The 26647-nt window shown below is 39.1% G+C and overlaps 1 protein-coding gene across 3 annotated transcripts in view; it reads right to left on the bottom strand.

Moving 5' to 3' along the window:
• The window catches only part of MYPN (myopalladin), a 102816-nt gene that overhangs the window by 17620 nt on the left and 58549 nt on the right, over window positions 1-26647 (bottom strand). For all 3 annotated transcript variants that reach the window (XM_054508178.2, XM_064594707.1, XM_045877939.3), the window contains 7 exons: window positions 23688-23829; window positions 21286-21309; window positions 18530-18646; window positions 17776-18148; window positions 10127-10717; window positions 9612-9750; window positions 202-423 (listed from right to left, as the gene is read on the bottom strand). In XM_054508178.2, the coding sequence (XP_054364153.1) occupies window positions 202-423; window positions 9612-9750; window positions 10127-10717; window positions 17776-18148; window positions 18530-18646; window positions 21286-21309; window positions 23688-23829 (1608 nt within the window). The remainder of the gene's footprint in view (window positions 1-201; window positions 424-9611; window positions 9751-10126; window positions 10718-17775; window positions 18149-18529; window positions 18647-21285; window positions 21310-23687; window positions 23830-26647) is intronic.

Below are 26647 nucleotides of genomic sequence, written 5' to 3'. Positions count from 1 at the left end.
TTTTGGGCCTGATTATTTAATGGTCCTATCCCTGACAGTCTCTTTTTAGTAAAATTATCTGGGCTTTGTTCGTTTTTCTGGTAGTGGTTTTTATTCCCTCTGTAGACACATCCCTAGAATCTGATAAGACTTTCTTGAAGGCATTGTCTACAGTTCTGTGTTGTTGGTTGGTTGCCCATTCGGCTGGTCATCTTCCCCTACCTTTGGAACAGGAATCCCAACAATTTTGCAGGTAAATGTCACTGGAGAGCCTTCTGTAACCCGGAAATGCTTGAGTCTTTTGTCAAAGATGGGAGCAATACACTTGCCCGTGGGGATCTCGTCATGTTGGACTTCATCATCTGACTCATCAACAGGGGTACGTTCCAAGCGAAACTCTATTTCATTCATCAGCCTCTGCTCAAAGCTTGAAATTTTGTACTCCTGTCAAAATGGCAAACATGTTTCAATTTCAATTCTATGGGTGAGAAAGAAGAAGGTGTCTATCAATATAATTTGAGGATGGAACTTTTTAGATTTAGATGGTAAATATATATCATGGAAACCCAATAAACCAGGCATGTTCCATTTCCAGTTCCTCACCATGGAGCACTAAAGGAGATGCCAATGTCTCTACTATAATCCCAAACTGCCTTAGTGAATCCTGATTCCTCACCTTGAGTATGGAGCCCCAGTAGCATCCTGTAGAGAAATGAAGATGGAATGTGATTTCCATTACTACTATTAATGTCCATTTCAATATGTAGAACTTCCTATCTGGTAATATGGCAAAACTATTCTGAATTGCATTCTGATGCATGCCTGCATTACCAGCTTCCTGTCTCTACCGGACATTCCCATCTGCATACTTGATGAAATCTGTCTTGAATAAATCTCCCTCGACTCCATATCCATCTTCATTGCATCCCTCTACTCCCACCACAACAAAACTAGTTGAAATATTTTTGTATTGTTATGGGATCATTTGCTTGTCACCCACTCTTTCACTAATGGACTCCAATTAGGCTTGTGTTCTCACTGTCCCACTGAGATTACTATTGTCAGGGTCTCCAAATTTGCCAAAGCCAGTTGTCACTTATCTGTTCTTACCTTACCGGATATCTCAGCAGCATTAGACAAGGATGGCTACTTTCTCCTTTTTGAAACATTTTCTTCTGTTTGCTTTCATGATACCATATTGGTTTTCCTTCTCTTTCTTTAGTTGCTGCTTATCAGTCTCCTTTGCTAGCTCCTAGTCCTAGGTAAGTGGTTTCAACCCAACCTACAGCTTCAGATACCTTCTGTATGCTGATGACTCCAAATACATATCTTCAAGCCTGATCTTTCCACAAAACTCATATACCCGATGACCTACTGTACATCATGCAAGTCATATACCCAGTGACTGATTCTATATCATGGCTTGGGCACCCAATGGGCACCTCAAACTTAGCATGATCCAAACAACACACACTTGATTTCTGTCTCCCAGAGATGCTCCTACCCTGCTCTTCCCCATCTCAGAGAATGGTGCCACTATTCACCCACTTGGTTAAGTAGTTAAGCCAGTGTTTCTTGCACTATCTTTGGTGAAAACCAGGTTTTAAAATTTTTCCAATGTGTAGTTTTGTAAAGTGAAATAAAAATGAATGAGTAGCAAAATGAAATTTAGGAGGCATGCAGAATTATTATATTCAATAGGCATAAATTTTTTCTGTCAAATTGCTATAAAAATTTCTTAATGGTTACTCTCCGTTTCTGTGCTTATGCCAAGGTGGATGGGTGATAGTTTGCAGATTGCCACACGTCCTCGGACCACACTTTGAGTGTACCAAGTTAAACCCTAAATCTAGGACTTATCCTGAATTCCTGTCACTCTCTCTCCCTGCCGAATTCTATCAAGCTTATATGTCACCTCCCCAAAGTAGCCTTCCCAGGCCACTTCATGTAAATGAACTCCCCATTCTAATACTCTACACAGTACCAGTTGCTATCTAGTATATTTCTTGTTTGTTTGTTTATTGATTGAGTGATTGAATATCTCTAAGGATTAGAATGTTGGCTCCACAAGAGCTGAGAGCTTCTTTATCTTGCTTCTCACTATATCAACAGCACCTGGAATAGTGTCTGCCTCATGGCAGGTGCTCAATGAGTATCTGAAGAATGAGTGAAGACATAGATGACATGGGGGCAATCACTTGTTCCAACTGCATCTTTGAGGACTTCAGAGCCATGGCTTTGGGCTGAGGTAAGACCTTCTGTTAAGCTTGTGACTCTAGTTAACCACAGTTTCATAATTTAGATGAGCTCCATGGAGATGGCACTAGGATGTTCCTGAAATAGAATTTGGAAGCACGTGGCTGATATACATCTGTCCCAGTCTTAGGCAGAGTGAGTTCAGGACTCATAAGATGTATTCTCAAGCTATTAAATCACATTACTCGTGTCCTTTAGTTATTGTCTTACACATATTATCACCTGAATTTGTGTAGAATTGGAACTTATGAAACACGGAAATACAGAAATCAGATGTTTCTTGGTTTCAATTTCTTGAAAACAATTTTAAATCCTCTTGTCTTGGCCACATCTCATACTGGGTAAGCAAAATAAATCCACAGCTCTTTCAGGGTAGAGAAAATGATTAATCTCCAGTTACCTTATTATTATTATTATTTTAGATTTTATTTATTTATTCATGAGAGACAGAGAGAGAGAGAGGCAGAGGCAGAGGGAGAAGCAGGCTCCCCGAGGAACAGGGAGCCCGATGCGGGACTCAATCCCAGGACCCTGGGATCATGACCTGAGCCAAAGGCAGATGCTTAACCGATTGAGCCACCCAGGTGTCCCTGTTACCTTATTATTATTATGTTTTTTTACCTTATTATTTTTAATCAGATAATTAAAACCAGTTAAAGTAAAAAATTGTTCACTTCTATTAATCTGAAACCTAGTTTAAAAGTATTAAGAAACCTAGTTTAAAAGTATTAAGACTATTTTCTACATTATAGGAGTTTTTAAAAAGTTAATCATTAGGGGCGCCTGGGTGGCTCAGTTGGTTAAGCGACTGTCTTCGGCTCAGGTCATGATCCTGGAGTCCCGGGATCAAGTCCCACATCAGGCTCCCTGCTCAGCAGGGAGTCTGCTTCTCCCTCTGACCCTCTCCCCTCTCATGTGCTCTCTCTCTCTCATTCTCTCTCTTTCAAATAAATAAATAAAATCTTTAAAAAAAGTTAATCATTAAAGCTTCCAACTATCTACCTATTAGGTTGAATTAAACGAAACTGACATTTTTGTAGGTCAAAAATGTAGACTTTCATATGATTCAATTTAATACTTAACAATGACTATATTTTTCCTTACATACATTAAATGCTCCCCCAAATTTGAAATATTTCTTAGTCTCGCCAGTTTAAAATCACATGAAGAGTATATATTTCTTCTTTCTTGAATTGCATTTATGCTTTTGAATATATACTATTTTTCTCTTTAACACATTTGTTTATTTTCCTGGATATTTAGGAGTAAAACCAATGAGTCATTTTATTCCCTTACCATATGAGGTAGGTATTAAATAGAAGCTCTATTATTTTAAAAATTACGTCCAAACAGAAAAATTCACACAGTTCTCAAACCTCATACACATATCCTAGGGGTTTAGGAAATACCAGAGTTTTTTGTGAGGGTGGCAGGAGGTCTTAGCCTTTTACAGCTTCTCATCTTGTTTCATTTAAGTCCCCAAATTCCTAGTCCATTCCATACCAACTCTAGCCATTGTTTTAATGGAGTCCTTGCTCTAAATTAAAGAGTCTTCCCTGAAGCTTCTCCTATTGCCTGACCTGTAAGGGCTGTAACCTCCTGGCTAAATACCTTGTCAGAGTTATTGTAGGGAAAGATGAATTCCTGAAATTCTATTTTGAAAGTATGAAGTAATTTTCCCAAAGAAGTATTTTGTACATAGTGGTAAGTTATGATTATACCTAACCTTCAGGAACACAGTGAATGATATATATGAGGGCCATAAGTGCCTGCCTGAGAATACAAATACCACATTGTCTCCATATATTCCAAACTGGATTTTACCAAGTTGGGGCCTGATTTTACAGAATTTATCAATGTTTGAATTGATTTGATCCAAGGAACTACAGAAGCAAGATGATGAAAATATGCACATTTTGTTTTACTATAAATGTATGCATATTGGTTATACATTTATTACTTTATTAGTACGACAAATTGGGAGGTGATGGAAACAGAACACTCAATGAGTTATTTAAAAAATACTACTCATAACTAGGTACTGAGGATACAGTTGCAACCAGATCTTTTTTTTTTTAAAGATTTTATTTATTTATTTGAGACCGAGAGAATGAGAGAGACAGAGAGCACATGAGAGGGGGAGGGTCAGAGGGAGAAGCAGACTCCCTGCCGAGCAGGGAGCCCGATGCGGGACTCGATCCCGTGACTCGATCCCGTGACTCCAGGATCATGACCTGAGCCGAAGGCAGTCGCTTAACCAACTGAGCCACCCAGGCGCCCCAGTTGCAACCAGATCTTAACTGGAAGTTTTTATTGAAGCACTAAGATGGGCTAGATATCAGAAAACAAGTGAATTGGCAGACAATTTCAAAGCAGGTGCTTACAGACAGGCTAGACCATTTAAAGCCCTCACCTTCACCAGAGATACAAAGGAGTGAGGGGGGAGAAGCTCCAGTGAGAGGACGTTGGAGAGAGCTATTGTGTCTCTGCATCTCCTACCTCCCCCTCTACCCCAAGGGCACCTGCCTTCACTTCAAGCTCAGCGACGGAGATTAAATGGACTCATTTGGAGAGCTTGCTTTGTTTTCTGCAGTGGGTTAGTATCTGACTCCTGCCTAAAAAAGCTGGAGTGAGGAGTGAGGCAGCTTTTTGTCAGTGGGCAAGCTGAAGGCTACTTTGACTAGCCTTCACGCCTGCACTGTGTCAGGGCAGCGGACCCGTGATGGGTCCCGTCAGGCACACGTGGGCCACATACAACACTAAGCCACTGTGGGGTCAGCTTTCATCTCTCCATGGATGGGAAAGGGAGTGAGGACAGTTAGTAAAGTGGGGGAGGAGGGAGCAAAAAAAGAGAGCAGCTGGCCACACTTCCCTTCCTGGCTTTAGGTTCACCATTTGTAGCAGTCCCTGCGCTGTGGGGTGTGGATAGGGGTGTTCGTGTGTGGGGTCTTATTTTTGAATAAGGAAATTTTGTACTACTGGATCAAGAGTGTATTTTGCAACAAAGTTACCACAGAACCTTAAAGGTACTAAATGTGGCCAAAACTGTTTTGAGATTGCCTTATAGTTGAGATTGCCAGGAGCAGGAGAAGAAATAGTCCCACAGAATAAATTCAAAGGGATACTGGGAGAAAAAAAAAATTCTTTTTAGACATATTTGTTTAATGTACCATGTATATAATGTGTAAATTACAAATGAGCAACAAAATAAGAATACTGTAGATCAAGGAATTTCCATGAAAGATTTCATAAATATTTTGGAAATCGGAAACAGGAACAAGGAAGCCATGCAGTTGTGTGGCAGGGTATGTGGCTTGTTGCTAAAGCACTGAATCTTTACTTCTGAGCTGTTACTGAAGATGTATACCATCCCCAAAGCAGAAACTGACGTCTTTTTGTAGTGTTTTGAAACTAAGAGTTGGTTATCCCAAGGATAACTACCCCGATTACACGTCAGTCAAGATTTTCATTCCAAGTTATGACTGATGAGACTCAGATTTTGTAAAGAAATTTGCAAACAAAAGCAATAAGTTTACGTTAAATGTAGGTGCTTTCTGCACTGTTCTGTACAAAGGCTGTACTACATACAGATCCACTGTTGGTAGACACAGGCTTTGAATTTCCAGGACTGAATTTATGTTGCATTCTCCATTTCCCCTTGCCTTGCCCCTTTGTGAGTAAAAGCAGCAGTTTCTGCATTAGCTGCTTGTAAGTGATGTCTGTGCTCAAAGGAGAGAATGTTTTTCTGTGTGAAGCTGACATTCAGTTAACACCAGAGTTTTGCTTAATTTCAGTGTTTTCATCTTTTTAATCTATTGATTGAAGTGGATTATTGTCATAAGGTAGTATCCTCAATTAGGCATAATCAGAATCTATATAGTCAAGTGAGGTATTTTCCATAGATAGGCCACAGATCCAACATTTTCTATTTGGTCAAAAGTTTCATTATCTTATCTGAAACTAATGTAAATCCCATAGCCGTGTGCTAATTCAGGAAATATTATTCATGGAGTACCTATTCTGTGCCAGACACAATGGGGTGCGGCAATGATTAAGACATCCACGGATCCCATCTCCCATGGAGACTGTGACTGGTGCATTCTGGTTGGGTCCACAGCCGATAACACAGGGACACTTCACTATCCCAAGGTTCTACTGTGCTCAAAGTAAGCAACCTAAGGTCAATGGCTGTGTGGAATTCTCATTAGAAAAGGAATGGATGGCAAGACTCACAAAATAGGATTTTCATAAAGAGTTCATAGTAAGAGATTAAAGAGGTATGCTTTAGATAGAAGAAATGACTAAGCAGCTTACAGAAGAAGATTAGAGGAACAAAAAGCATAGCAAGAATTAGGTGCATATTTTTTTTTCTTTTGTCATACATAGCAGTATCTGGGAACCACAGACAATTTTAAAGAAGCATTAATTTAAAAAAGTATGTTGGAGGTGGGGAGCAGAATAAAGAGATGGGAAGGTTTCCAGAGAAATGAGGTCAAGGAGGAAAGCTGAAATAAGACACTGTGTGTGTGTGTGTGTTTAGAAATTAACAGCCACCAAATAGTTACTGGGTGTAGAAATCATGTTAAGTCATGTGTGAATTAAAATCATTGGTCATGAAACCTTCATTATTACATTTTGTGATCCTGGGTTGCTCTGACCTCTCAGATTCACCTTGCTATCCTAAACCATTTAAGTTTTATTGATGTTCACTGCAGATTCACTGGTGGTGAACGATACCCTTCAAAATAAGAAATGATACAGCCTAAAATCTAGAAGCTGGGCACCTCTCTTGGTTTATCCCCAACTCAAAGAAACTTCACTATCAGTTTAGAAAGCTAACCATTTTAATAAATATGAACATCTGAAAGGATGACACCTTTGTGTCACACAATGTTCTAAGAATCAACAAGCAAACGTTAATTGCTATTTAGAAAGGTTATATAAAATGAGGTAGAAAGTAAATGCTGAAATATTACAATAGGGAAATACAAAGTGGTAGATATGTCAAAGAAAATCCATTTTCCAAAACATTAATTTAGGGGTTTGAGTTCTGGGGAGGAAATTGTCTATAGTCAATATTCATTGTTCAAGGACCTCTGATTTATTTTCATGCTCAGCATAATGGGATAAGGCTAGCCCACATACATGTTCTAAGAGGTTGCTGTTCTTCATTGGCTAGGAATAAAACAGGGTCAGAGAGTCCAGCTTTTGGACCTAAAAGTTTTCAAAGCAAAATAAAACAACAACAAATCTTCAGAAGAAATCATATGCTTCCCCCTCATATGGGCAGCCTAATATGGGAATGAGAAAACTGATCATTTTGATTCCTGTGTCTCCAAACTGCAGATATAGATGACTATCAATATACAAGTGTTTCTTTATGATTGCTTTTCCACTTTCCCAAGCAAATTTTCTTCTTCTAACGTCACCAACAGGCCACAATACATTTTAGACAGTGCTTCGCAACATCTTCACTATCATTTCCCAAGGCAACAATGACAAAGCAGTATTATAATGTGGTCATCATTTTATTCCTCAAAACTTAATCAGAATCAACATCTACCAACCTAATGCAAAGTTTCCATCTTAGTATCCTGAATTGCATTTATACAGCTTGGTTTTCTTATCCATGGCATAGAACTCCGTCTAGAACCAATTCTGTAACTAAACTACCATAGCAATTCTCAGAATAATGATTCTCAGAAGAACATTGATGCATGTCACAGATATTCAGATGGAGAGTATGGAGATGCTTTTTGAAACTGATCCTAGGCCTTGCTATTAGCCCTGGAGCTAATAATGAGCTCTATCAGGTTTGTGACACTCAACTCATAGAAGTTCATGTTCATGTATACTCACATTTCAACTAATTAGGAGAAAAACCCAACTTTGCCATGAATTGGGCGGGGATTAGCATCGATCTACCTACAGAGTAACTATGAAAGTGACATCACACAGCTTGTGTGCTGACCTGGTATTTATTTTTACAGGGTTCTAATTGCTCCCTCTCTGAGTTGCAAAAGACATAGGCTGAACACAGCTCTGATTTCAGTGACACTTAGAAGGATTAACAACCACAAATGTGATGACAGTATTATAGGAAAGCAAATCTGCATCAGACAGAGCAATATTTATGGGGACTTAAAGGTAATTGTCATAAACTGACAAAGACTTCACAGTTTCAGGGAATATGTGAAGTGTCCTGGAGACTAGGGCTCTAGTTCTAGTTCCACCACTGACAGTTTGACAACTGTGCCCCCATTTCTCGGTTTCTAGAAGATGGAAGGGAGAAGAATAGTTGCCTTGGCATTTGCCTCCCAGAAATGTATGTAACTTGGTGAAATAATATGTGAAAAGTGTCCTCAGTTATAACAAGCTTAAATGTTCTTCTTCAGTTCAACAATTTAAAGTCAATTTTAAGATTTTAAGCAGCAGATTTTCAAAAGAACCTACTTAGTAAAAATTGCCCAACATATCGCACAGTTGTAAAATACTGTATATCCATGTCTCCACTGGAGGTAAAAGACAGAAACAAAGGAAAACAGCATATGGTCAGGGAAATCTGGAGCCTTGTTTCCAGGGATCACTTATGCTACAAATTCCACAATATTTGGCATGTAATTTTGACTGAAATCTTATGTTATGTTTCAAAATAGATTTTTTATCAGTTCCCACCGTGGGAAATAAACCAAGAGTTAGGTTATTAAAATGTAAACCGACGTTTACAAAATAACCACGTTATGAAACGCAAAAACAAATGGCTCAAATAACAAAATACTCAGTTTATTTTTCTTTTATTTGATGCTCACCCATGGCTTTCCTTTTTCTCTTTCAGTGTGAACACTTACTAGTAAGTAAGGAGTTGTATGGGTTGAACCACAGGATATTGACTATTGATGGCTCTTTCACATGATTCAAGCTAATGTAAAGATTGGGAGGAACTGGTGAACAGACTTCTAGCACATTAGATTGTAGGAGTCAGATAAAGGACAGCGTGGTGTCCCAGAGTTCCTTTAAGTCTAGATCTTCTCATATATTGCAGTATTTCAAAGATGCGATGGTGTTTGCCTATACTGAGCTGAGGATTGCTGGAATTGCCAACATACTAGCTAGTCCCTCTCTTTCTCTAACATATTCCATTCTATGTAAATGCATATAAACAGTTAAATTGAATTAACTACTGGGGTAATCAAGAACTGTAGATCCATGTGGATGAGTTTCCTATATGACCCTTGGTTAATCTATACTCTATCTTCTAAGACTGCAGGGTCAGGCTCACTGAAGTCTGGTGACTTGACCATCCAAGGACTAAATTAAGTGAAATGATATTTCTTATTATGAAATTCCAATAAACCATTTGAGTGCAACAATCTTACCTGCTGGTTTGATCTGACATCACTGAAATTCATTTTCTTCCCCAAGTCTAGAATCACCGCATTCTTAGTTTCACGAACGTAATCATCATTCAGCAGTTGAGGAGACTTTGTGTTTTTCTTCATTAGTCCCTGGGATGGCCTGTAAAATAAATTCACACCTGACACACCCATGAGAAACCCTTGCCAGTGTCCGAAAGCCTAGAAATCAGAGTGGCTGAAATGATGGTCAGACACCAGGAGTCATCGGGCACTTAGGGAGGGCATCTGGTGTACCACAGTTGAGCACTGCACAGAGAATCTGTGTTTGTAGAGGTGTTTTCAATATTTAAATTATTAAAAATTATTTAAAGTAATCATGCCCTTCACCGTAAGGTGTTCAATATCCGTTTAGTGCCTAAGAGATAGGATTATCTAGGAATCCACTAAATGAGAGTCCTATTCCAGACCAAGCTATTCCATGCATATGTCGTTTCTTAAGTGACAACTTTTTCTTGAGAAATCTTAATGACACTTACACGGATGGTGCGCTTCTGGGCAGCCCCATGGCATTGGTGGGTGGGATGGCGGGGAGAGAAGGAAGAACGGAGCTGAGGAAAGCCACTGGGTTCTGAATCCGGCTGGTGGGAGAGACAGGAGCTGGGGAAACACAGCGGGGCTGAAACTGGTTTCCACTGGAGATGGCAAATGTGAGTGGCGATGGCGCTGGCTCTGCTGGAGCTGGAGGGGGTGGCTCGTTTTGGAAGGAAACTCCTCCTAGAGACTTGTTTTGCACGGAGGGGTGGGAAACTAAGAGGCTCTCTTTGCTCACTGTCCTCTGAATGGTTTGAGGAGTGCTGCTCAGGGTGAACACTGGAGAGCTGCAAGGGGACACGGTTGCTGCGGTTGTATTTGAAGAGGGGAAGAAATGCTTTGGCCGGGCCAAGCTGAACGTCTGTGATGAAGGGGCCTTCACCTGCTTGCTGGACATTGTCACTGCCGGGGAAGCAGTGGCGTTCAAAACACTCATGTTGAAAGGAAACTCCTTGGGAGAGGAAGGAGATGGGTTTTGCAACTGCTGTTGTTCCAGTAAGACTTGGTTGTGAAGCTGTTGCAGCTGACTGGAATCACTGCACACAAGAGTGGGGAGAGAGAAGGGAAATCTGTCACCATCGAGCTCACCCAGCAGAAAATGTATGACAGGCTGTTTACAGTTCTATGCTGATTCAGAACACACGACCAGGGTTGCCAGAAATGAGCCAATCAATTCCTTGTGAGCTGTTTCTCCTTTCTAAATCTGATTTATTGTTGGGAAGAAGGGGGAAAAGCCACCACAATGCACAACTCCAAAAGGCATCGTTCACATGGTATTCTTTGTGTTGTGACCCTGAAACATGGCAGCACAATTTTAGAATGTTTATGAATTAGAAAAAAGAAATAGAAACCATGGTCCTCTGTTGGGAATGCCTAAAGTTCTGATAGGAGCCGGCTGTATCTCAGCTTTGGGCCAGAAGGCAGTGAGCTACAGACTGATGTAAGTAACTGAAGGCGTTGTAGTCTTCATTCTGTAAAGCAAACCTTAATAAAACCCCTGGATGTGTCTTGGTATTTCTCATCCTCTCTCGACAACAACGCATTATAGATAAGGTGACCATATGTCTCAATACATCCTGGGCAGTCTTGGTTTATGCCTGTTTTCCTGGCATAATTATCAATACTACTCTTTTACTCTCAAAAATGTCATGGTTTGATTGGTAGATTATATGGCCATCACAATTAGAAACATTGCCTTAGACTTTTCTTGTTCCTAAGAGGACAAAGAAGATCAAGCTGGGAGTACTTTCTTTTTTTGTACGAAGCTGAGTCACAGAAGCATTATATGATTTGCCCACAGTCTATTTAATTTATCTTAACAAAATGATTAATTATAATGGGGCGCCTGGGTGGCTCAGTCGTTAAGCGTTTGCCTTCGGCTCAGGTCATGGTCCCAGGGTCCTGGCATCAGGTTCCCTGCTCTGCGGGAAGCCTGCTTCTCCCCCTCCCACTCTCCCTGCTTGTGTTCCCTCTCTTGTTGTGTCTCTCTCTGTCAAATAAATAAATAAAATCTTTTAAAAAATAATTAATTTTTTAAAAAAAGATTTATTTATTTGAGAGTAAGAGAGAGAGCATGTGAGCACAGGAGAAGGGGCAGAAGGAGAAGGAGAGGGAGCGAGCTCAGAGTGAGCCAGATGCAGGGATCAATCCCATGATCCCAAGATCTCGACCTCTGTCAAAATCAAGAGTCAGACGCTCAACTGACTGAGCCACCCAGGTGCTCCTGGTGACTTATTTTTTAAGAAAGAAAATGGAAAATGAGAATCTCTAAAAAGCTTATGTGCATAAAGTTGTCAATGCTGCTAAACTTTGCTGTTTAGAAGAATTTACTCTCACATGAGTAACTACAGGAAAATCCACAAGGAAGACTGTGGTGTTTCAAGCTATGAAGGTTTTATGTTCTTCGGAAACATAGGATGCTTCTGGAACATAGAAGGTGATCTGCTGAACATGAGATCTATTAAAAATGAAAGCTTCAGTATTTTCATAGCATTAGGAAAGTCAACACCAATGGTAATAAAGTTGAACCAGGAGGTTCTCCAAACCTTGATTTTTCTTAATTCTGGGAGTTTAAGGCCTTTCTCCTTTCATTAACACTTCTGATACATGATATATGGAAAAGTAACTTCACAAAACAGAGTCCCATCTGTTGTCAAATGGCTATATAATATGCAATCCTTCTTTGTTCATCGATGAAAATTCTTGTTTTGAGTTAAACTAAGAATTTGGAAGCATTAGCCACTTGGTACAGTAACTTTCCTAGAAGTGTTTAAGCTGAGAGAATAAAGTAATATAATTAAAGATTAATTAAACCTTTTAGTTTCATCATGGATGAAAGATTGAGCAATCAAGAGAAGCAGAAATATCTTTGTTAGATTATCCTTAGAAAAATATAAAATATATACAATTAATACTGTTTCTGTTAGGATTAACTTTCCCAACGGCATGAAAATACAAAAATCTTTAGATTTTAATGGATTTCATAATTGTCAGGTTACATTCTGTGGTTGCTATAGCCTGAAGACAATGCTATGCAATTTTCAGGACATCTCTGTACAGAGTAGTCTACACAAATTTTAGTCTTATGATTTTGCAGAAATATTTTCTTGTGGCTATGGAAATAAAAAAAGTAGTATATGACAAGTAAGTAATCTTAGAAAGATAAGGATGATAAAAAGGGGCAGGAAGTCATTTGGTATTGGTTAATTCTTATTTTCCTTTAGTTCCCATTGAATAAAAACCTCAGAACTAGCTTTTTACTTTAAGACTTCCAATGGCATGTTAGCCCTTATCATTCAATGCAGTATATTGGATTAGAGAGGGTTACAAACTGTAAACATAATGATATGTGAGATACAGTGTCAAATTGTCTTGATTATCCAAGTTTCCGTAAGAATTCATTTGAGAATAATATCTCTTTTTGTTTGAACAAGGTTGTTTTTTGTTTGTTTGTTTGTTTCTCATTTTATCAGTTTTGTTTCGGAAGGGATTTAAAACAGCAGTTTGGATTCGCTTATTCATCACATCAGGTGTCAATTCCATTATTCGACAAACTTTATTGAATCTTCTGTGTTTACTTTGCTAGGCACTCTAGGATATATATATATATATATATATATCTGAGATAGTACAAGCTATTCAGGGCTCAAAAATCTTACTATACATACATACATACAACATGAATAACCACCGGTTATTTAAGAGAACATGTGGAACTTACTTACTGCTTTAATAATGAAGTTACAAAGGGCAATGAAAGAATAAAGGAAGAGAAAATTAATTACAAAGGCTACTAGTTCTAAAATCCCCAGTAACATCTCTAATTCAAAGTAACAGCCTGTCATAAATTGCTATAAGCTCAGCTGCTCTTTTCTTGTTGCCATGAGGATTTCTCAAATCAGGTTTATACCCAAGCTTTCTTTTATCAGCTTTCAAGCTGACATCAAGCTTTCTTTTACCCAGGCAGATTTATCAGCTCTCTTGGGTTACCTGAATATATCTTCTCCTTTGCCACAACACATAATTTAAGCATGATGCTCAAGAATATGGTTTGTGCAGACAGACAGACTTAAGTCCTAATCCTGGCTCTGCCACTCATTGTTTGTGTGGCTTTGGGTAGTTTCTAGACTTTTTCTGACCCTGATTGCCTCATAAATAAAATAGGAATAAGTAGTATCTCAACATTGTTGTGAGAATTGATCAAATCACCTAAAACATGTGAGTCATCAATAAATGGTGGCTATTTTATCTTTAGTTTTGAACTACAAATATCAATTTCAAGATTTGTAAGAATGAAAATTAAGAGTTTCAGAATAATAAGGGTGCTTCTTGTGGAATTTCTTAGGGATTTTGAACTGTTGAGATAAAAGGCTTAGTGACAAAAACAACAAAACAAAATGGTGTATCAAGTACTTTTGAAAGCAGTTTTGGCAACAAAAATTTGGGGTAGTGTGTGCTGGAGCCAGCTCTCGATTGTTCTGGAGAGCCGACTGTGCACATCTCATTCCAATTCCCAGTCCAATGACCTTTCTTTAGTAACTTGAAATAGAACACGGTGGGAGAAAATTGGCAAATGCTACAAATCAGGGCTTCCCCGTCTCTACCCGTTGTTAAAACATCTGCCAGCACATCACTGATTAGGATAACTAATTCTAAATACGTCTCTGCAATTGGCTTCTAGCTGTGGTTTTAACAGGGGCTACCATGCTGGCTGCACGTTAAAATCACCCACAGAGCATAAAAGACAAACAAACCTCAGTGATTTAGGCACCATTGTCCAGAGAGTCAAGTGGCCTGGGAAAAGATCCAGGCTTAGTTACTATTTTCTTTTAAAAAGTAGGGCAGTGGTTCTTAAACTTTAGTGAGCCTCAGAAGCCTCTGGAGGCAGGTTCCCATTCCTGCCTATTTCCCTTTTGCCCTCCCCGCCTCCACCCCCAGCTTCGGATTCAAGTCTGGAGTGGGGCCTGAGAATCTGCATTTCTATCAAGCTCCCAGGTGATGCCAGTGCCGTGAATAGCAAGGCTCTAGGTGGTTTTCGCATGCATCTGGGACTGAGAACCTCTGCTCTAAAGAAACACTTGTCCCCAGAACAGGCTTTCCCAGTACATGCTGATTTTTGTCTGACGTTTTCCCCACTTTAAATGTTAATTATTGTGTTCTCCTGGGTGTGCAGGGGTGTGTGTATGGGGTGGGGTGGAATGATGAAGTGTTGCAACCCAGACTTTCCAACTTTAGACCAGTAGTTTCCAAACTGGCTGAATGTTAAAATAATCTGTGGAGGGATTCTGATTCAATTGCGATGGAAGGCATAAATATTTCTTAAAAGCTCTACATTTTAGTAAAGAGTGTAGCCAGGATGAAGAATCACTGCTCTAGACAATCTTGAAATTCAGGTTGAAAATCTCAAAGTCTGAATTATCTAGGCTTTGATGATACAATGTTTAAAAAGGACAGTTTCTCTTTCTGTTGCAGTTTTAAGATCTGTAAGAATTATGTCTATTTTCCGTATGAGTGGCAAATTGAAGGAACGAGCAGAAAAGTGTATCCTCAAGAAGATTATCCAGGGGCACCTGGGTGGCTCAGTTGGTTAAGCGACTGCCTTCGGCTCAGGTCATGATCCTGGAGTCCTGGGATCGAGTCCCGCGTCGGGCTCCCTGCTCAGCAGGGAGTCTGCTTCTCCCTCTGCCCCTCCCCCCACATGTACTCTCTCTCTCTCTCTCATTCTCGCTCTCTCAAATAAATAAATCTTAAAAAAAAATGAAGAAGATTATTCAGAGAGTCGATATATTTTAATGCAAAACCTAAAAGGTTAAAACCAATGAGGTCAAAACCAGAAGGAAAAGGCTGCAGACATATGGGTGCACAAAGGACTGGTGTGTGTGTGCGTGTGCACACATAGGTGTATGTTCATACCTCTACTAATACAAACCTATAGACACACAAGAGAAACCTTAAGGAAGGCAAAAAAGATTAAAGAATTATATAGTGCTGAGGACTGGATTTGTAGAGGGTGTCATTACATAATTTAATAGCAGGAATTGTTATATCCATTGAAAGTCTGATGTGGCAGATACTGCTGGCTGACTACTTACTTCTTCCCTTTGTAAAAGAATTTGATTTTATTCATGGAGGCAACATATACAGCCAAAGACTACACTTCCTAGTCTCCTTTGCAGCTATTAAAATGTGACTAAGTTCTGGCTGATGAGATACAAGCTCAAGATTTTGTGTAAGACCTAAGAAGTCTCCTTAAAAGGAGTCTGAGATCAGGCCTTCCACCCATTTGCCCGTCTTGCAGCTTGAAATCAGACGTGATGACTAGACCCCCATCAGCCATCCCGGACCATGAGGGAAGACCTGGACAAGAAGCAAGTGCTGAAGGTGGCAGAGCAGAAAGACAGGAGACTGGGGTGTCAATGACTATGGAGCCAGTCTAATGGCCCCAGACTGCCCAACTAATTCCATTATTTAAGAGAAAAACCCTCATGTGTTTAACCCACATTTATTTGGGCTTTCTGCAACATGAAGCTAAACGGAATCCTAACTGACATACCTAATCGCCCCTGAAGAGTCCCTGGGTAGGAGAGGCTCTGTAAGAAGGCAGTTCCTAAGGAAATTGTTTTGGATTACCTGTTCCCAAAACTCCCTTTTCTGAGAAATCCCCCCACCCCCCACCCCACTACCCTTCACAGTTCTGATTTGATCCATTTGACTCTTCTTTCCTCCAAACATAAATCCTCTTCACCTGACCAGGCTGGACCAGCTGGGATTTGGAATTGAGTTGCTATGAATGATTTAATTAGCAGTGGAACTTGACACAAACTGTAGAATGGGACATGCCATGATGGGCCTGGTGTGAGGTGATGAGTCTTCAGAGAGGGAAGAGTGGAGAGGAAATGCAAAGAAGAAACAAGGAGGTGCTCCAAACAGAGAGCGAGTGGTGGACAGAGGCTTGGGTTATCCTTCTCTAGGCAGGACCGGGCTGCTTTTGGGTTCCCATTCCTGCCTATTTCCCTACAGTAACCTCTTCCCTCTTTTTACTTTAGCAGATTCCTATTTCCTGTGACCAGCAGAACTTTCAGGGGACGGAGACATTTTTGGACGTGGTTTTCCAAGAGGCATGTTTCATACATTTAATTTTATGCCCAGGATTTTGCCTTATGTGGTAGTGAGAAGAATATAAAACTAAATGACATGCCCTCCTTCCAATGAACATCTTGTGTTCTGCACTGAGAAACACATGACGGGATCACTGTTACTATAGATTTTAATGTTGACCTTTAAAAGTTTATGTAATTATAAATGTAATTTTTATAATTTTGACATGTGGATCAAACAGAACATAGTAGTAGTATTATGTTCTGTGTTTGCTTTATTATGGATGAACATTAAACATTGCAACATGGCTCCGATGGAGGCTCTCTGGGGGGTTAGGGTGACACCACATCAGGCCCCAAGGTGAGTCTGAAAATTATGACTCCTCATTCTTTCATCCCCATTATATTATATGAAACCTACTGTGGTTACTATAGCATATCTAGCCATAGCAAAGAACAGTCAAAAAAGTACTAAATATCTCTTCCACAAAGACTACAAAAGCTTTACTTGAAGCAGAAATGGGAAACATATGGATGAAATTATAGACTATAAGGATTATTAGATGCAAGAAAAGGCTTTATAAGAAGAGTGTAGAAGTGCTTCAGCTGGAGCCTCTAATGTTAGACAAACATCTTTATCAGCTAGTTTAGGGGTAACATTAGGTGTAACATTTTTCAGAGGTAGAATATTTAACAGTAAGGATAGTAGTGATAGTACACTAATGTTGATGTAAGGATTTATCGTTTGCAAAGCATTTAAATTTATCTTCCCATTCTGTAATTTCCTTTTCAGCCCCATTTTTTTTTTTTTTTTTTTAAGTAGGCTCCACACCCAGCATGGAGCCCATTGCAGGGCTTGAACTCATGACTCTGAGATCAAGACCTGGACACTTAACCAACTGAGCCACGCAGTTGTCCCATTCAGCCCCATTATTTTTAAGGGCAGATTCAGAGAAGCTCACAGGCATCCTTGGTCATCCATTTTAATTTTTACTTACAGTTTGGGTTTGGCCAGAACTGGAGGGGGTTCTTTGACGGGTGAAGAAGGCTCAGGGATTCTTGCTGTCTGTCCGTTGAATCTCTCCGGGAAAGAATTAGGCCTGGTCTGGTTGGTGGTCACCACACCACCATCAGAAGATGCTTCACTTCCTTTGTCATCTTCAGGCAGGTTGAAGTGCACACGGAGCCCAATCCTTGAGCTGGACCGGGGCTCATTGTGGTTCACCAGAACTCCTTCAAGTTTGGGTTTAGGGGGATGTTCCACAGAAGGGGGCTCTGGGTTGGGTGGGGATGGTTGTTGCTCAATAACAGCCAGGTTGGTGGTGGAATTGGCTGAGTGAAGAGACCCATTATTTCTGAGGTCTTCATTTCCTGAAAGGACAATAACAGGACCTGAGCTGTCAGCCTTACTCAGTAAAACGGAGGTAGGATTGTAACTGTGAACTGGGGCATGTATCCAAACCAGATGAGTATGTTAATGGGAGAATGCCTGTCAAAAACAGTGACCACAATCTGGGGCATTAAAGAATGGTGAAGATACAGGAAAAAAAAACTAAACTAAAAATCTAAGTACCATTTTGGAAAGAATATTAGAAGTTTATAAAAGACCAAGGAGATGTTTTCCTAGGGAATATCAGAGATAACAGCAGGATAATGGGTGGTGGTGGTGGTCATAAATGCTAAAAGAAATCCAATATCCAATCGGGTATTGTTCCATAGTCTAGACTGTTCTGGCCTTTCAGGCGCCATTACCTCTCACGTCGAGCTGTGCAATGCTTGACACTGTGCCGTATTTGTTGCTTGCAGTACACGTGAAGCATCCAGAGTCTTCTGCAAACACCTCAGCAATGACCAAAGTACAAATCTCCTCTAAACACCAATAAAACAGAACAGTTACTGACTTAATTGTGGAAATGGAATTATAAAATTTACTGATAACAGATGATGATTCTACAAAAGTCAATGTAAGAAGTTGATTCTAGTAATTGTTTGAAAATAATCAGTTCAAACAATTATTTGATTGGATTGACTGATGAGCAGTCTCAATGAATCAAAGGATGTAGAACAAAAAACTCCACATAGACTACTGGCAAGAGGATCTTATGATAATATAATATCTTAATATATTGTGAATTCCCATATTATTTTCTGTTTTTATGTCATCACTCCAGATGACAAAAATAGAACTGAGAAAAAGTAAACTTACAAATCACAAAAACAAGTTAGGAGTTAGCGCAAAAGGAGATTTGTGTGAAATAAAAGGATTAATAAAACGTTTTAAAATCTAGGTCTCTTATTATGTCTGTGGGGAACTTTTGCACTGAGGTAATTTTAAATGAGGGCCACAATTTAAAACTGGGCAAGAAATATTTTGATGAGCTAGTAGTAATTAGCTGATAGAGTAATTTGAAATTCCAGGTAAAAGAAGAGTGAAATGCATCTTTTCCTTTGCAATGCTATGGTAATTCTTATGGATTACTTCAATACACAGCATGAACCCCCTTTGAATAACTACAAAAGCGATTCCCAGATTGAACCACGTGATTATAGCTTAAAATTATTATAGTTAGATATTCCTTGACGCGAAGAGAAGTATAGGGCAGTAGCATAAACTGTCAGTTACCACTCAGTGGACCTGACACTAAAAACAAAATTAACAAAAACATAGTTGTATTAGGAGGGACTTGGCATCTCACTGTTTCGTGATAACTGAATTCAATTAGCTGGCCAGCCTCTAGGAAAACTGGACAGGAGGCCACGGCAGACGATATTGAGTACCTGCTCCGTGGCTCTTCATCCTCCTCCCTCCTTCCTAATAGAATTCCGGCTTTGTCCACCCTCCTTGGAGTGGTCATGTGCTTCAAGGCAACTTGGCCTCTCCCAGTCTCAGATGGCAAACCGTGATTGGTCACGCTAAGCTCTATTCTTGCTGAGTCATGGCATGCACTACGCAATTCTAATCAATGAAATAGGAAGGAAGGAAAGTCTTTTGGGGAGTTCATGAGAAAGATTTCCTTGCTCTTTGAAGAGAACAAAAGAGAGTTGTGTTCCCTAATTTTGCCTCTGCAGTGTTGTCTGCATGCAATACTCAGAACTGTGGCAGCTGTCTTGGGTAGATAAGTAAAACAAGCCTAAGCCTGAAGACAGTGAAATGGGAAATGGGAAAAAGGCTTGGCCCCCGATGATCTTGGAGACGCGAAATCACCCAATCTCAAGACATTTCTCAGGACATCTTGCTATGTGAGAAAATACATTTTTCTTAAAGCTTAAGCCACTTTAATTAGGTCTTCTTGCTGCCAAGAATCCTAAATGATGGAGAGGCAAAGTTTGGTTTTGGTGCCTCTCTGTACTTTTTCTGAGCACTTGGACTATGTTTTCTTCTCTCTCTCTCTTCCTCTTCCCAAACATTTCTACTCTCAGCCTTCAACAACCACTTTCAGAAAATGATCTGATTAATTTATTCACACTACACTGTACCTGCCTGATAAAATAAAGTATTCTGCCTCCAAAGGGTATTTGCATGTACTAGATGGAGGAAGAAGAACTCTCTGGCTATGAAATTTTAGATCTCAGAGCTGGGAAAGGTAGCACTTGTTTTGGGAAGGGACCCCTTTTGGGTGACTCAGATGATTGTGTGTATGAAATTGCCTAGTGGAAAAGTCTGCTCTGGACAAAAGTGTCAAAACCTGAAAGATTTTCAAGGGGAAAAATACCACTCCACTACAAGCAATGCAAGAGTAGGGCTGTTCTGTTCTTTACTTATGTATCCCCAAGGCCCTAGGGTAGGGCTGTGCCCTATGGATGTTCCATGTCTACTTCTGGAATGCCTTTCCATTCAGTTTTCAGAAGAGAGAATTATAATAATGAAATCCCAAACCATCATTCTTACTCAGGGGTACAAATACAATCTAATTTTCCAGGGTGATCACAGAGAAGACTTTTCAGATGTTTACACTGTAGTTTGTGAGTAACTTCCATTTTCTAGAGGTAAAAGCTTCACCTACCATCACTCCCATGTCATCTTGGTATCTTCCCATCCAAATCTAACAACACCATGGATGTTTTATTGATTCTGCAAATTTCAAAATCTGATGGATAAGTTTTGAGACACATAAGCTGTGGAATTGGAATTGATCTAGCATCATGAAAATTGCTCTGCCCACTTTTGGGAGGTCATGTGTAGGGGCCAAAAAAACAGAGGGAAAATATTCCTAAGAAACATCCCTTAAAAACCAGGAACTAACTGCATTCATGTTCAGTATCGGATATAAATTCCAAATTTGCATGTGCTCCCCTCCTATCCTTCTCTTACAGTAATAGCTAGAGTGGGTTAGAATCCTGTTTCTAAAACCGTATTTTCATATTTTTCTTGACACCAGTGTAACAGGAATATGTTTTATTATTTATATAAGATATATAAATTCACTGATTTATGTATATATATTTTATATGTATGTAAAATCACTAATGCTAACACGCTAACAAATTAAAGTTAAAATGATCCTTACCTGGTTCTGCCATGGATCGAGGTTCTAAAAAAAAAAAAATGAAAAGATTCTAAGCATTTCTTTTACCGAGAGGCCATATTTTCATCAGAAGCTTCCTATAGAATTTCAGTCTCTTGTATACTCATGAGTGATTTGATAAGGTTAATCTGTAAGTGTGGAAGTAAAGCACCAATGACAAGACAGTTGTCACAGAAGGGCAGCAAGAGAGCTGCTAAGCAGATGTTGCCATATCTCGGGACACACCTGGATTCCACTTGGGACACATAAAGCCTTAGGTGAGGAAAAGTGACTGAGTTAGGGATTCAGGAACAACTTGCTTTAACTGATACCCATTCAGCTGTACCTGAAACAAGGTTTGTGAAGACTGAGAGCTCATTCTTGGCTAGGCTTCTCACATCCTAATAAAACATAGACTATACCTCCTGCTCTACGGTTTCCAGATCTGATTAATTTATTCACACTACATTGTACCTGCCTGATAAAATAAAGCATTCTGTCTCCAGAGGATATTTGCATATACAAGATGGAGGAAGAACTCTCTGACTATCAAGTGTTTTCATAGCCAGAGAGCCTCAGGAGAGATAACAAGAGAGCAGGTTCTTTATCTTAAAATTCTTTGACATTCCTGAAAGTGCCTGCATGGTACTGAAAACAGAATACAGGTGTTCAATTGCAGGCATTCAATAAGAGTGTGGAACTTAGTTACAACCTTCCACACTGATAGAACTATTAAAGTTTTTCTTCTCAAGTTTAAATGGTATTCAGATTATATTATTGTTGCTGCTACTGTTAAAACGTGATAGCTCAGTTGTTAAGCGTCTGCCTTCAGCTCAGGTCATGATCCCAGGGTCCTGGGATCGAGCCGGCAGCGGACTCCCTGCTCTGCGGGAAGCCTGCTTCTCCCTCTCCCACTCCCCCTGCTTGTGTTCCCTCTCTCGCTGTCTCTCTCTCTCTGTCAAAATAAATAATGAAAAAACTTAAAAAAAAAACAAAACAAAACCTGATAGCAGTTTGACTCATATATCAGTGATAAGCAGAGACAAATTAACAAGAAAGGAAATAAATTATAATGTATTTTATGACTAAAATGGGTCAAGGTGAAAGCAGTATATGATAAGAAAAAGGAGAATTGACCACTTGCATATATAAATAATTCTTACAGTAAAAAAGAACAAAACTTCAGTATGAAAATGAGCAAAGGATATGAACAGGTAATTTTAAAAATAAAGAAATACAAAGACCCAATAAACATGAAAAAAGTTCCACCCCACATTTACTTAGTGAAGTACAGATTAAAACTAGTATTCTCATTTTGGACCTATAAAATTAGTGAAAATTTAAAAAATGTTTAATACCCGTTATTAGTGAAGGTATGAGACAAATGGCATTCCCATATATTGTTGGTTGTAGTAGAATATAGCTAGGACAACACGTGTCCCAGTTCATTTGGGATAGACCTGTTTTATTCCTGGGATCTCTGTGTAATTATTAATAGCAGTCTCTTTCACTCCCAAAGTGTCTCAGATTGGATGATCAATTATGTGATTATCCTCAATTTAGTTCAGTCTTTTGGGTTAGGCATGTTGGCAATATATATTGAAAGCCTAAAAATGGGTGAATTTATAATAGCAATTTCTGTACTCTTTATTCTTTTTTTTTTTTAAGATTTTATTTTTAAGTAATCTCTACACTCAGTGTGGGACTTCAAACCACAACCCCAAGATCAAGAGTCATACTCTACTGACTGAGCCAGCCAGGCACCCCTAATACTCTTTATTCTATAGATATTCACAAATGATTTTGCTTTTATATGCATTGAAGCAGTTTACAAAAGTAAGAATTTGTGAACAATCTAAATGTTCGACAACAGGAGATTAAATAAATATAAAATTGATTGTATTGATTTGTTTTTAAAGTATATTCATTAACAGGAAAAGATGTTCATGATATGTTGAGTGAAAAAATCAATTTACAAAAAAGCATATGATTTATTTTATTTTTATTTATTTATTTATTTTTAAGATTTTATTTGTTTGACAGAGACACAGCGAGAGAGGGAATACAAGCAGGGAGAGTGGGAGAGGGAGAAGCAGGCTTCCCACTAAGCAGGGAGCCTGATGCGGGACTTGATCCCAGGACTCTGGGATCACGACCCAAGCCGAAGGCAGACGCTTAATGACTGAGCCACCCAGGCGCCCCTATTTTTATTTTTGAGAAACATACGCATGGAGAAATTTTTGGAGAATAGACAACACAATATTACTAGGATTTATTTTGGAGGATTATGATTACAAGTAATTTTTCTTTTATTTTTTAAATTAGTTGTTAAAAAGTTATAGAAATAAATGAATACCATACATTTATAAAAATTATCAGAAAAATACTTTAAAGTATCAACTTACTTTTCTGTAAAATTCTAAAATCTGGAGAATCTTCTATCAAGGTCCCTTCTCTATACCACTCAACTTTAGGAGATGGAGCTCCTTTTACTCTGCATTCAAAGACAACCAGCTGACCTTCAGAGGCTGATAAATTTTGTAACATCTGTAATGAGAAGAATATTGCTAGAGCCAAAAAGTATACATTTTTGGAATCTAGTTACAGTGCTGAATTTTAGAAAAAGATACTATCGCCTTCATATTTGGATTTTCTCCAAATCTTCTAGATCTCCAGCAGTTTCAGTTCTGTGGATATTCATTGAGTCTGTTTTTGGAGATAGAATCATCTGAGCCCATATAAAGCTTTTCCCTCACTATCCTCTTCCTTTTCCTCTCTGTTGCAATGCCAGACAACTTTATTAAATACTAGGTGACACATTTGGAGGGTTTGGAAAAATGCTGACTTTTGGTAAAGTACTTCTGTTCTTAAATGCCCAAGTGGAGGTTGGTTTCCAGAAATAATAACAATTTAAGAAATCTGCAGGAGTATCTATTAGGTGTAGTCAACATGGGAGTAATGTATTTTTTCACACAAGAATGTCACTATTCATGAGGTGGAACATCTCTGTGGCTCAAGTAACTGATTCCATTTTCCTGGCTTTGTCTTGTTTACATACTGTGGTCCTGGAAATTGACTTTTGTTTTGTTTTCTTGTTTTCCTTATGGGTTCTTTATAGTATAACTTCAATGATCTGGTGAGGGATATAAACAATGACAATCTCTATAAAAATCATAGTCACAAATGGAGTCTGATATCATGGTAAAATATGTTGTAATTTTGTGAAGGCATCATTAAATGCTCTTCCACACATCCATGAAAAAAGGTTTACAAAACCACTTTGTTTTTTTTTTGTTTGTTTGTTAAAAGTAGGCTCCACGCCCAGTGCAGAGCCCAACGTGGGGCTTGAACTCACGACCCTGAGATCAAGATCTGAGATGAGATCAAGAGTCAGAAGTTTAACCAACTGAGCCACCCAGATGCCCCTACAAAACCACTTTGAACTGTATCATATCAATATATTCTATAATAGATTCTACTAGAGAATGGCACTCACAGTCTCCATTCACAGCCAGTCTTTCACTCATGATTTGTGAGCTTAAAGTCACACATTCTTTTGTGTAGTTGGTACTTCATTTGATTTGAGAGAGAGAGGGAGGGAAAGAGAGAGAGAAAGAGTACAAGTAGGGGGAGGAGAGAGGGGCATAGAGGGAGAGAGAGAATTTCTCAAGCAGACTCCAAGCTGAGCATGGAGCCTGAGACAGGGCTTGAAACCAGGACCCTGAGATCATGACCTGAGCCTAAACCAAGAGTCCAACGCAACCGACTGAGCCACCTGGGTGCCCCTGGTACTTCATTTGATTATGAAATTCTTCTTTGGCATGTGTGTGGGCATATTTTTTTTTCATATTATTGTTTTTAATGTTGGACAAAACATTATAAACATGGAAAGATTATGATTAACTTCCTCCACAAGCTCTATTAGTAACTAATGCTGCAAGGCTTTCTATTATTACTATTTGGGGATCTGCATTAAGGAAATATTGGCTCTTGCATCAGAGAAAGGAAAAGCCGATATTTAGTTAATTTTTTGCTTTTGTCATTCACTCTTATAAATATCCTGTGATTATTTATACCTATTTTATGAACAATTTATGATAATTTGTGCATGGCATGGCCCCATCATATTTATGACATTTGTCTAAGGAATATAGGGGTGGGGATAACCACACAGCTTGAGCTATACATAGTAGATGACTTTTACCTCAGAGGTATGTAAGTTGATATTGGAAAGCCAGGGGGCACTGTAGTTCAATATTAGTGTTTTGTTCTTTTTGCACTCCCAAATTTGTTTGCTGAAGTAATTCAGGATGAGATTTGTACAGAGGGGTCTCTGAATTAATAAGGAACTATTTGATAAACAATAGCAATAACAAAAAAAAAACCCTAAAACACCTTCTTATTCTTTATCTACCCCAAACTACAACTTCTAGTGACAAGAAAGGAATGTTCTTAGTAAGCAGGGAACATCAAGGAGTCTCGGGTGCTCCTGGCAAGTTGGTGGATATGCCCTCCACCCTGACATCTGATCAAATTCTGTGTAACGTGGCAGCTTTGAGGCCTAGTGAAAATTTTAATGGCAGTCAGACATCTCCCTGGGATTCATACAAGATAGAGTTTCATTCCTTGAGGCAAACAAATTAGAAAAACAGACCAAGAAAAAAAAAGTGGTGGCAGAAGGGATGGAATAAATTAAATATGGCATCCTTTTTAAGGGGATGTGAGAAGAATGAGGTCAATCTATATGTTCTGACACGGCTTGCAGTTCAGACACATGAGCCAATTCTCAATCCGTAGAGGTTAGACCAAAGCCCTGCTTGCCAAAGGATATCCTTGAGAGAATATGTTGCTCAGAGCAACTTTAATTGAGACCGACTTTAATTATTCACTTGACATTGAAGGTCAAGGCCTGCGTTCTATTTGAGAGTCCAGCCAAGGTACCTCAGATACTACAGTGTATGTAATATGCCTGCTAAATGTCTATGATATGAGATGCAACCTCATTCCAGTTGACACATCATCAATACTCAGTAAGAGAGGTGCCGACAGTCATCTTACAAGCCACTCAAAAGAAGTTGTTGAAAGTCATAGTTGGAAGGACGATGATAGTTGTTATTACTGAAAACTGCTTTTCTACAAAAGTCTCATGAGAAGGAATTGACTCACACCAGGGTCCAAACCAATCACACCATTTGAACATAGTGCAGATGGTGCCACATTCAACAAAGGAGTAGGTCTTAGGCTGTTATTAATGGCACAATGTCTACGGACCTGATCATAATCATCTTGACTTCACTGAAAATGAATAAGATAAATGAAATATTCCCCAACTAACAAAGATTTAATTAGTCTTAACTAGGAATTA

The sequence above is a fragment of the Mirounga angustirostris genome, unplaced genomic scaffold (assembly GCF_029215605.1).
Source record: "Mirounga angustirostris isolate CCGP_5_RB_7025 unplaced genomic scaffold, mMirAng1.0.hap1 SCAF_6, whole genome shotgun sequence".
Lineage (NCBI taxonomy): Eukaryota > Metazoa > Chordata > Mammalia > Carnivora > Phocidae > Mirounga > Mirounga angustirostris.
Note: the sequence above shows the minus strand (reverse complement) of the source record. Positions and strands in the feature narration are given on the sequence as shown.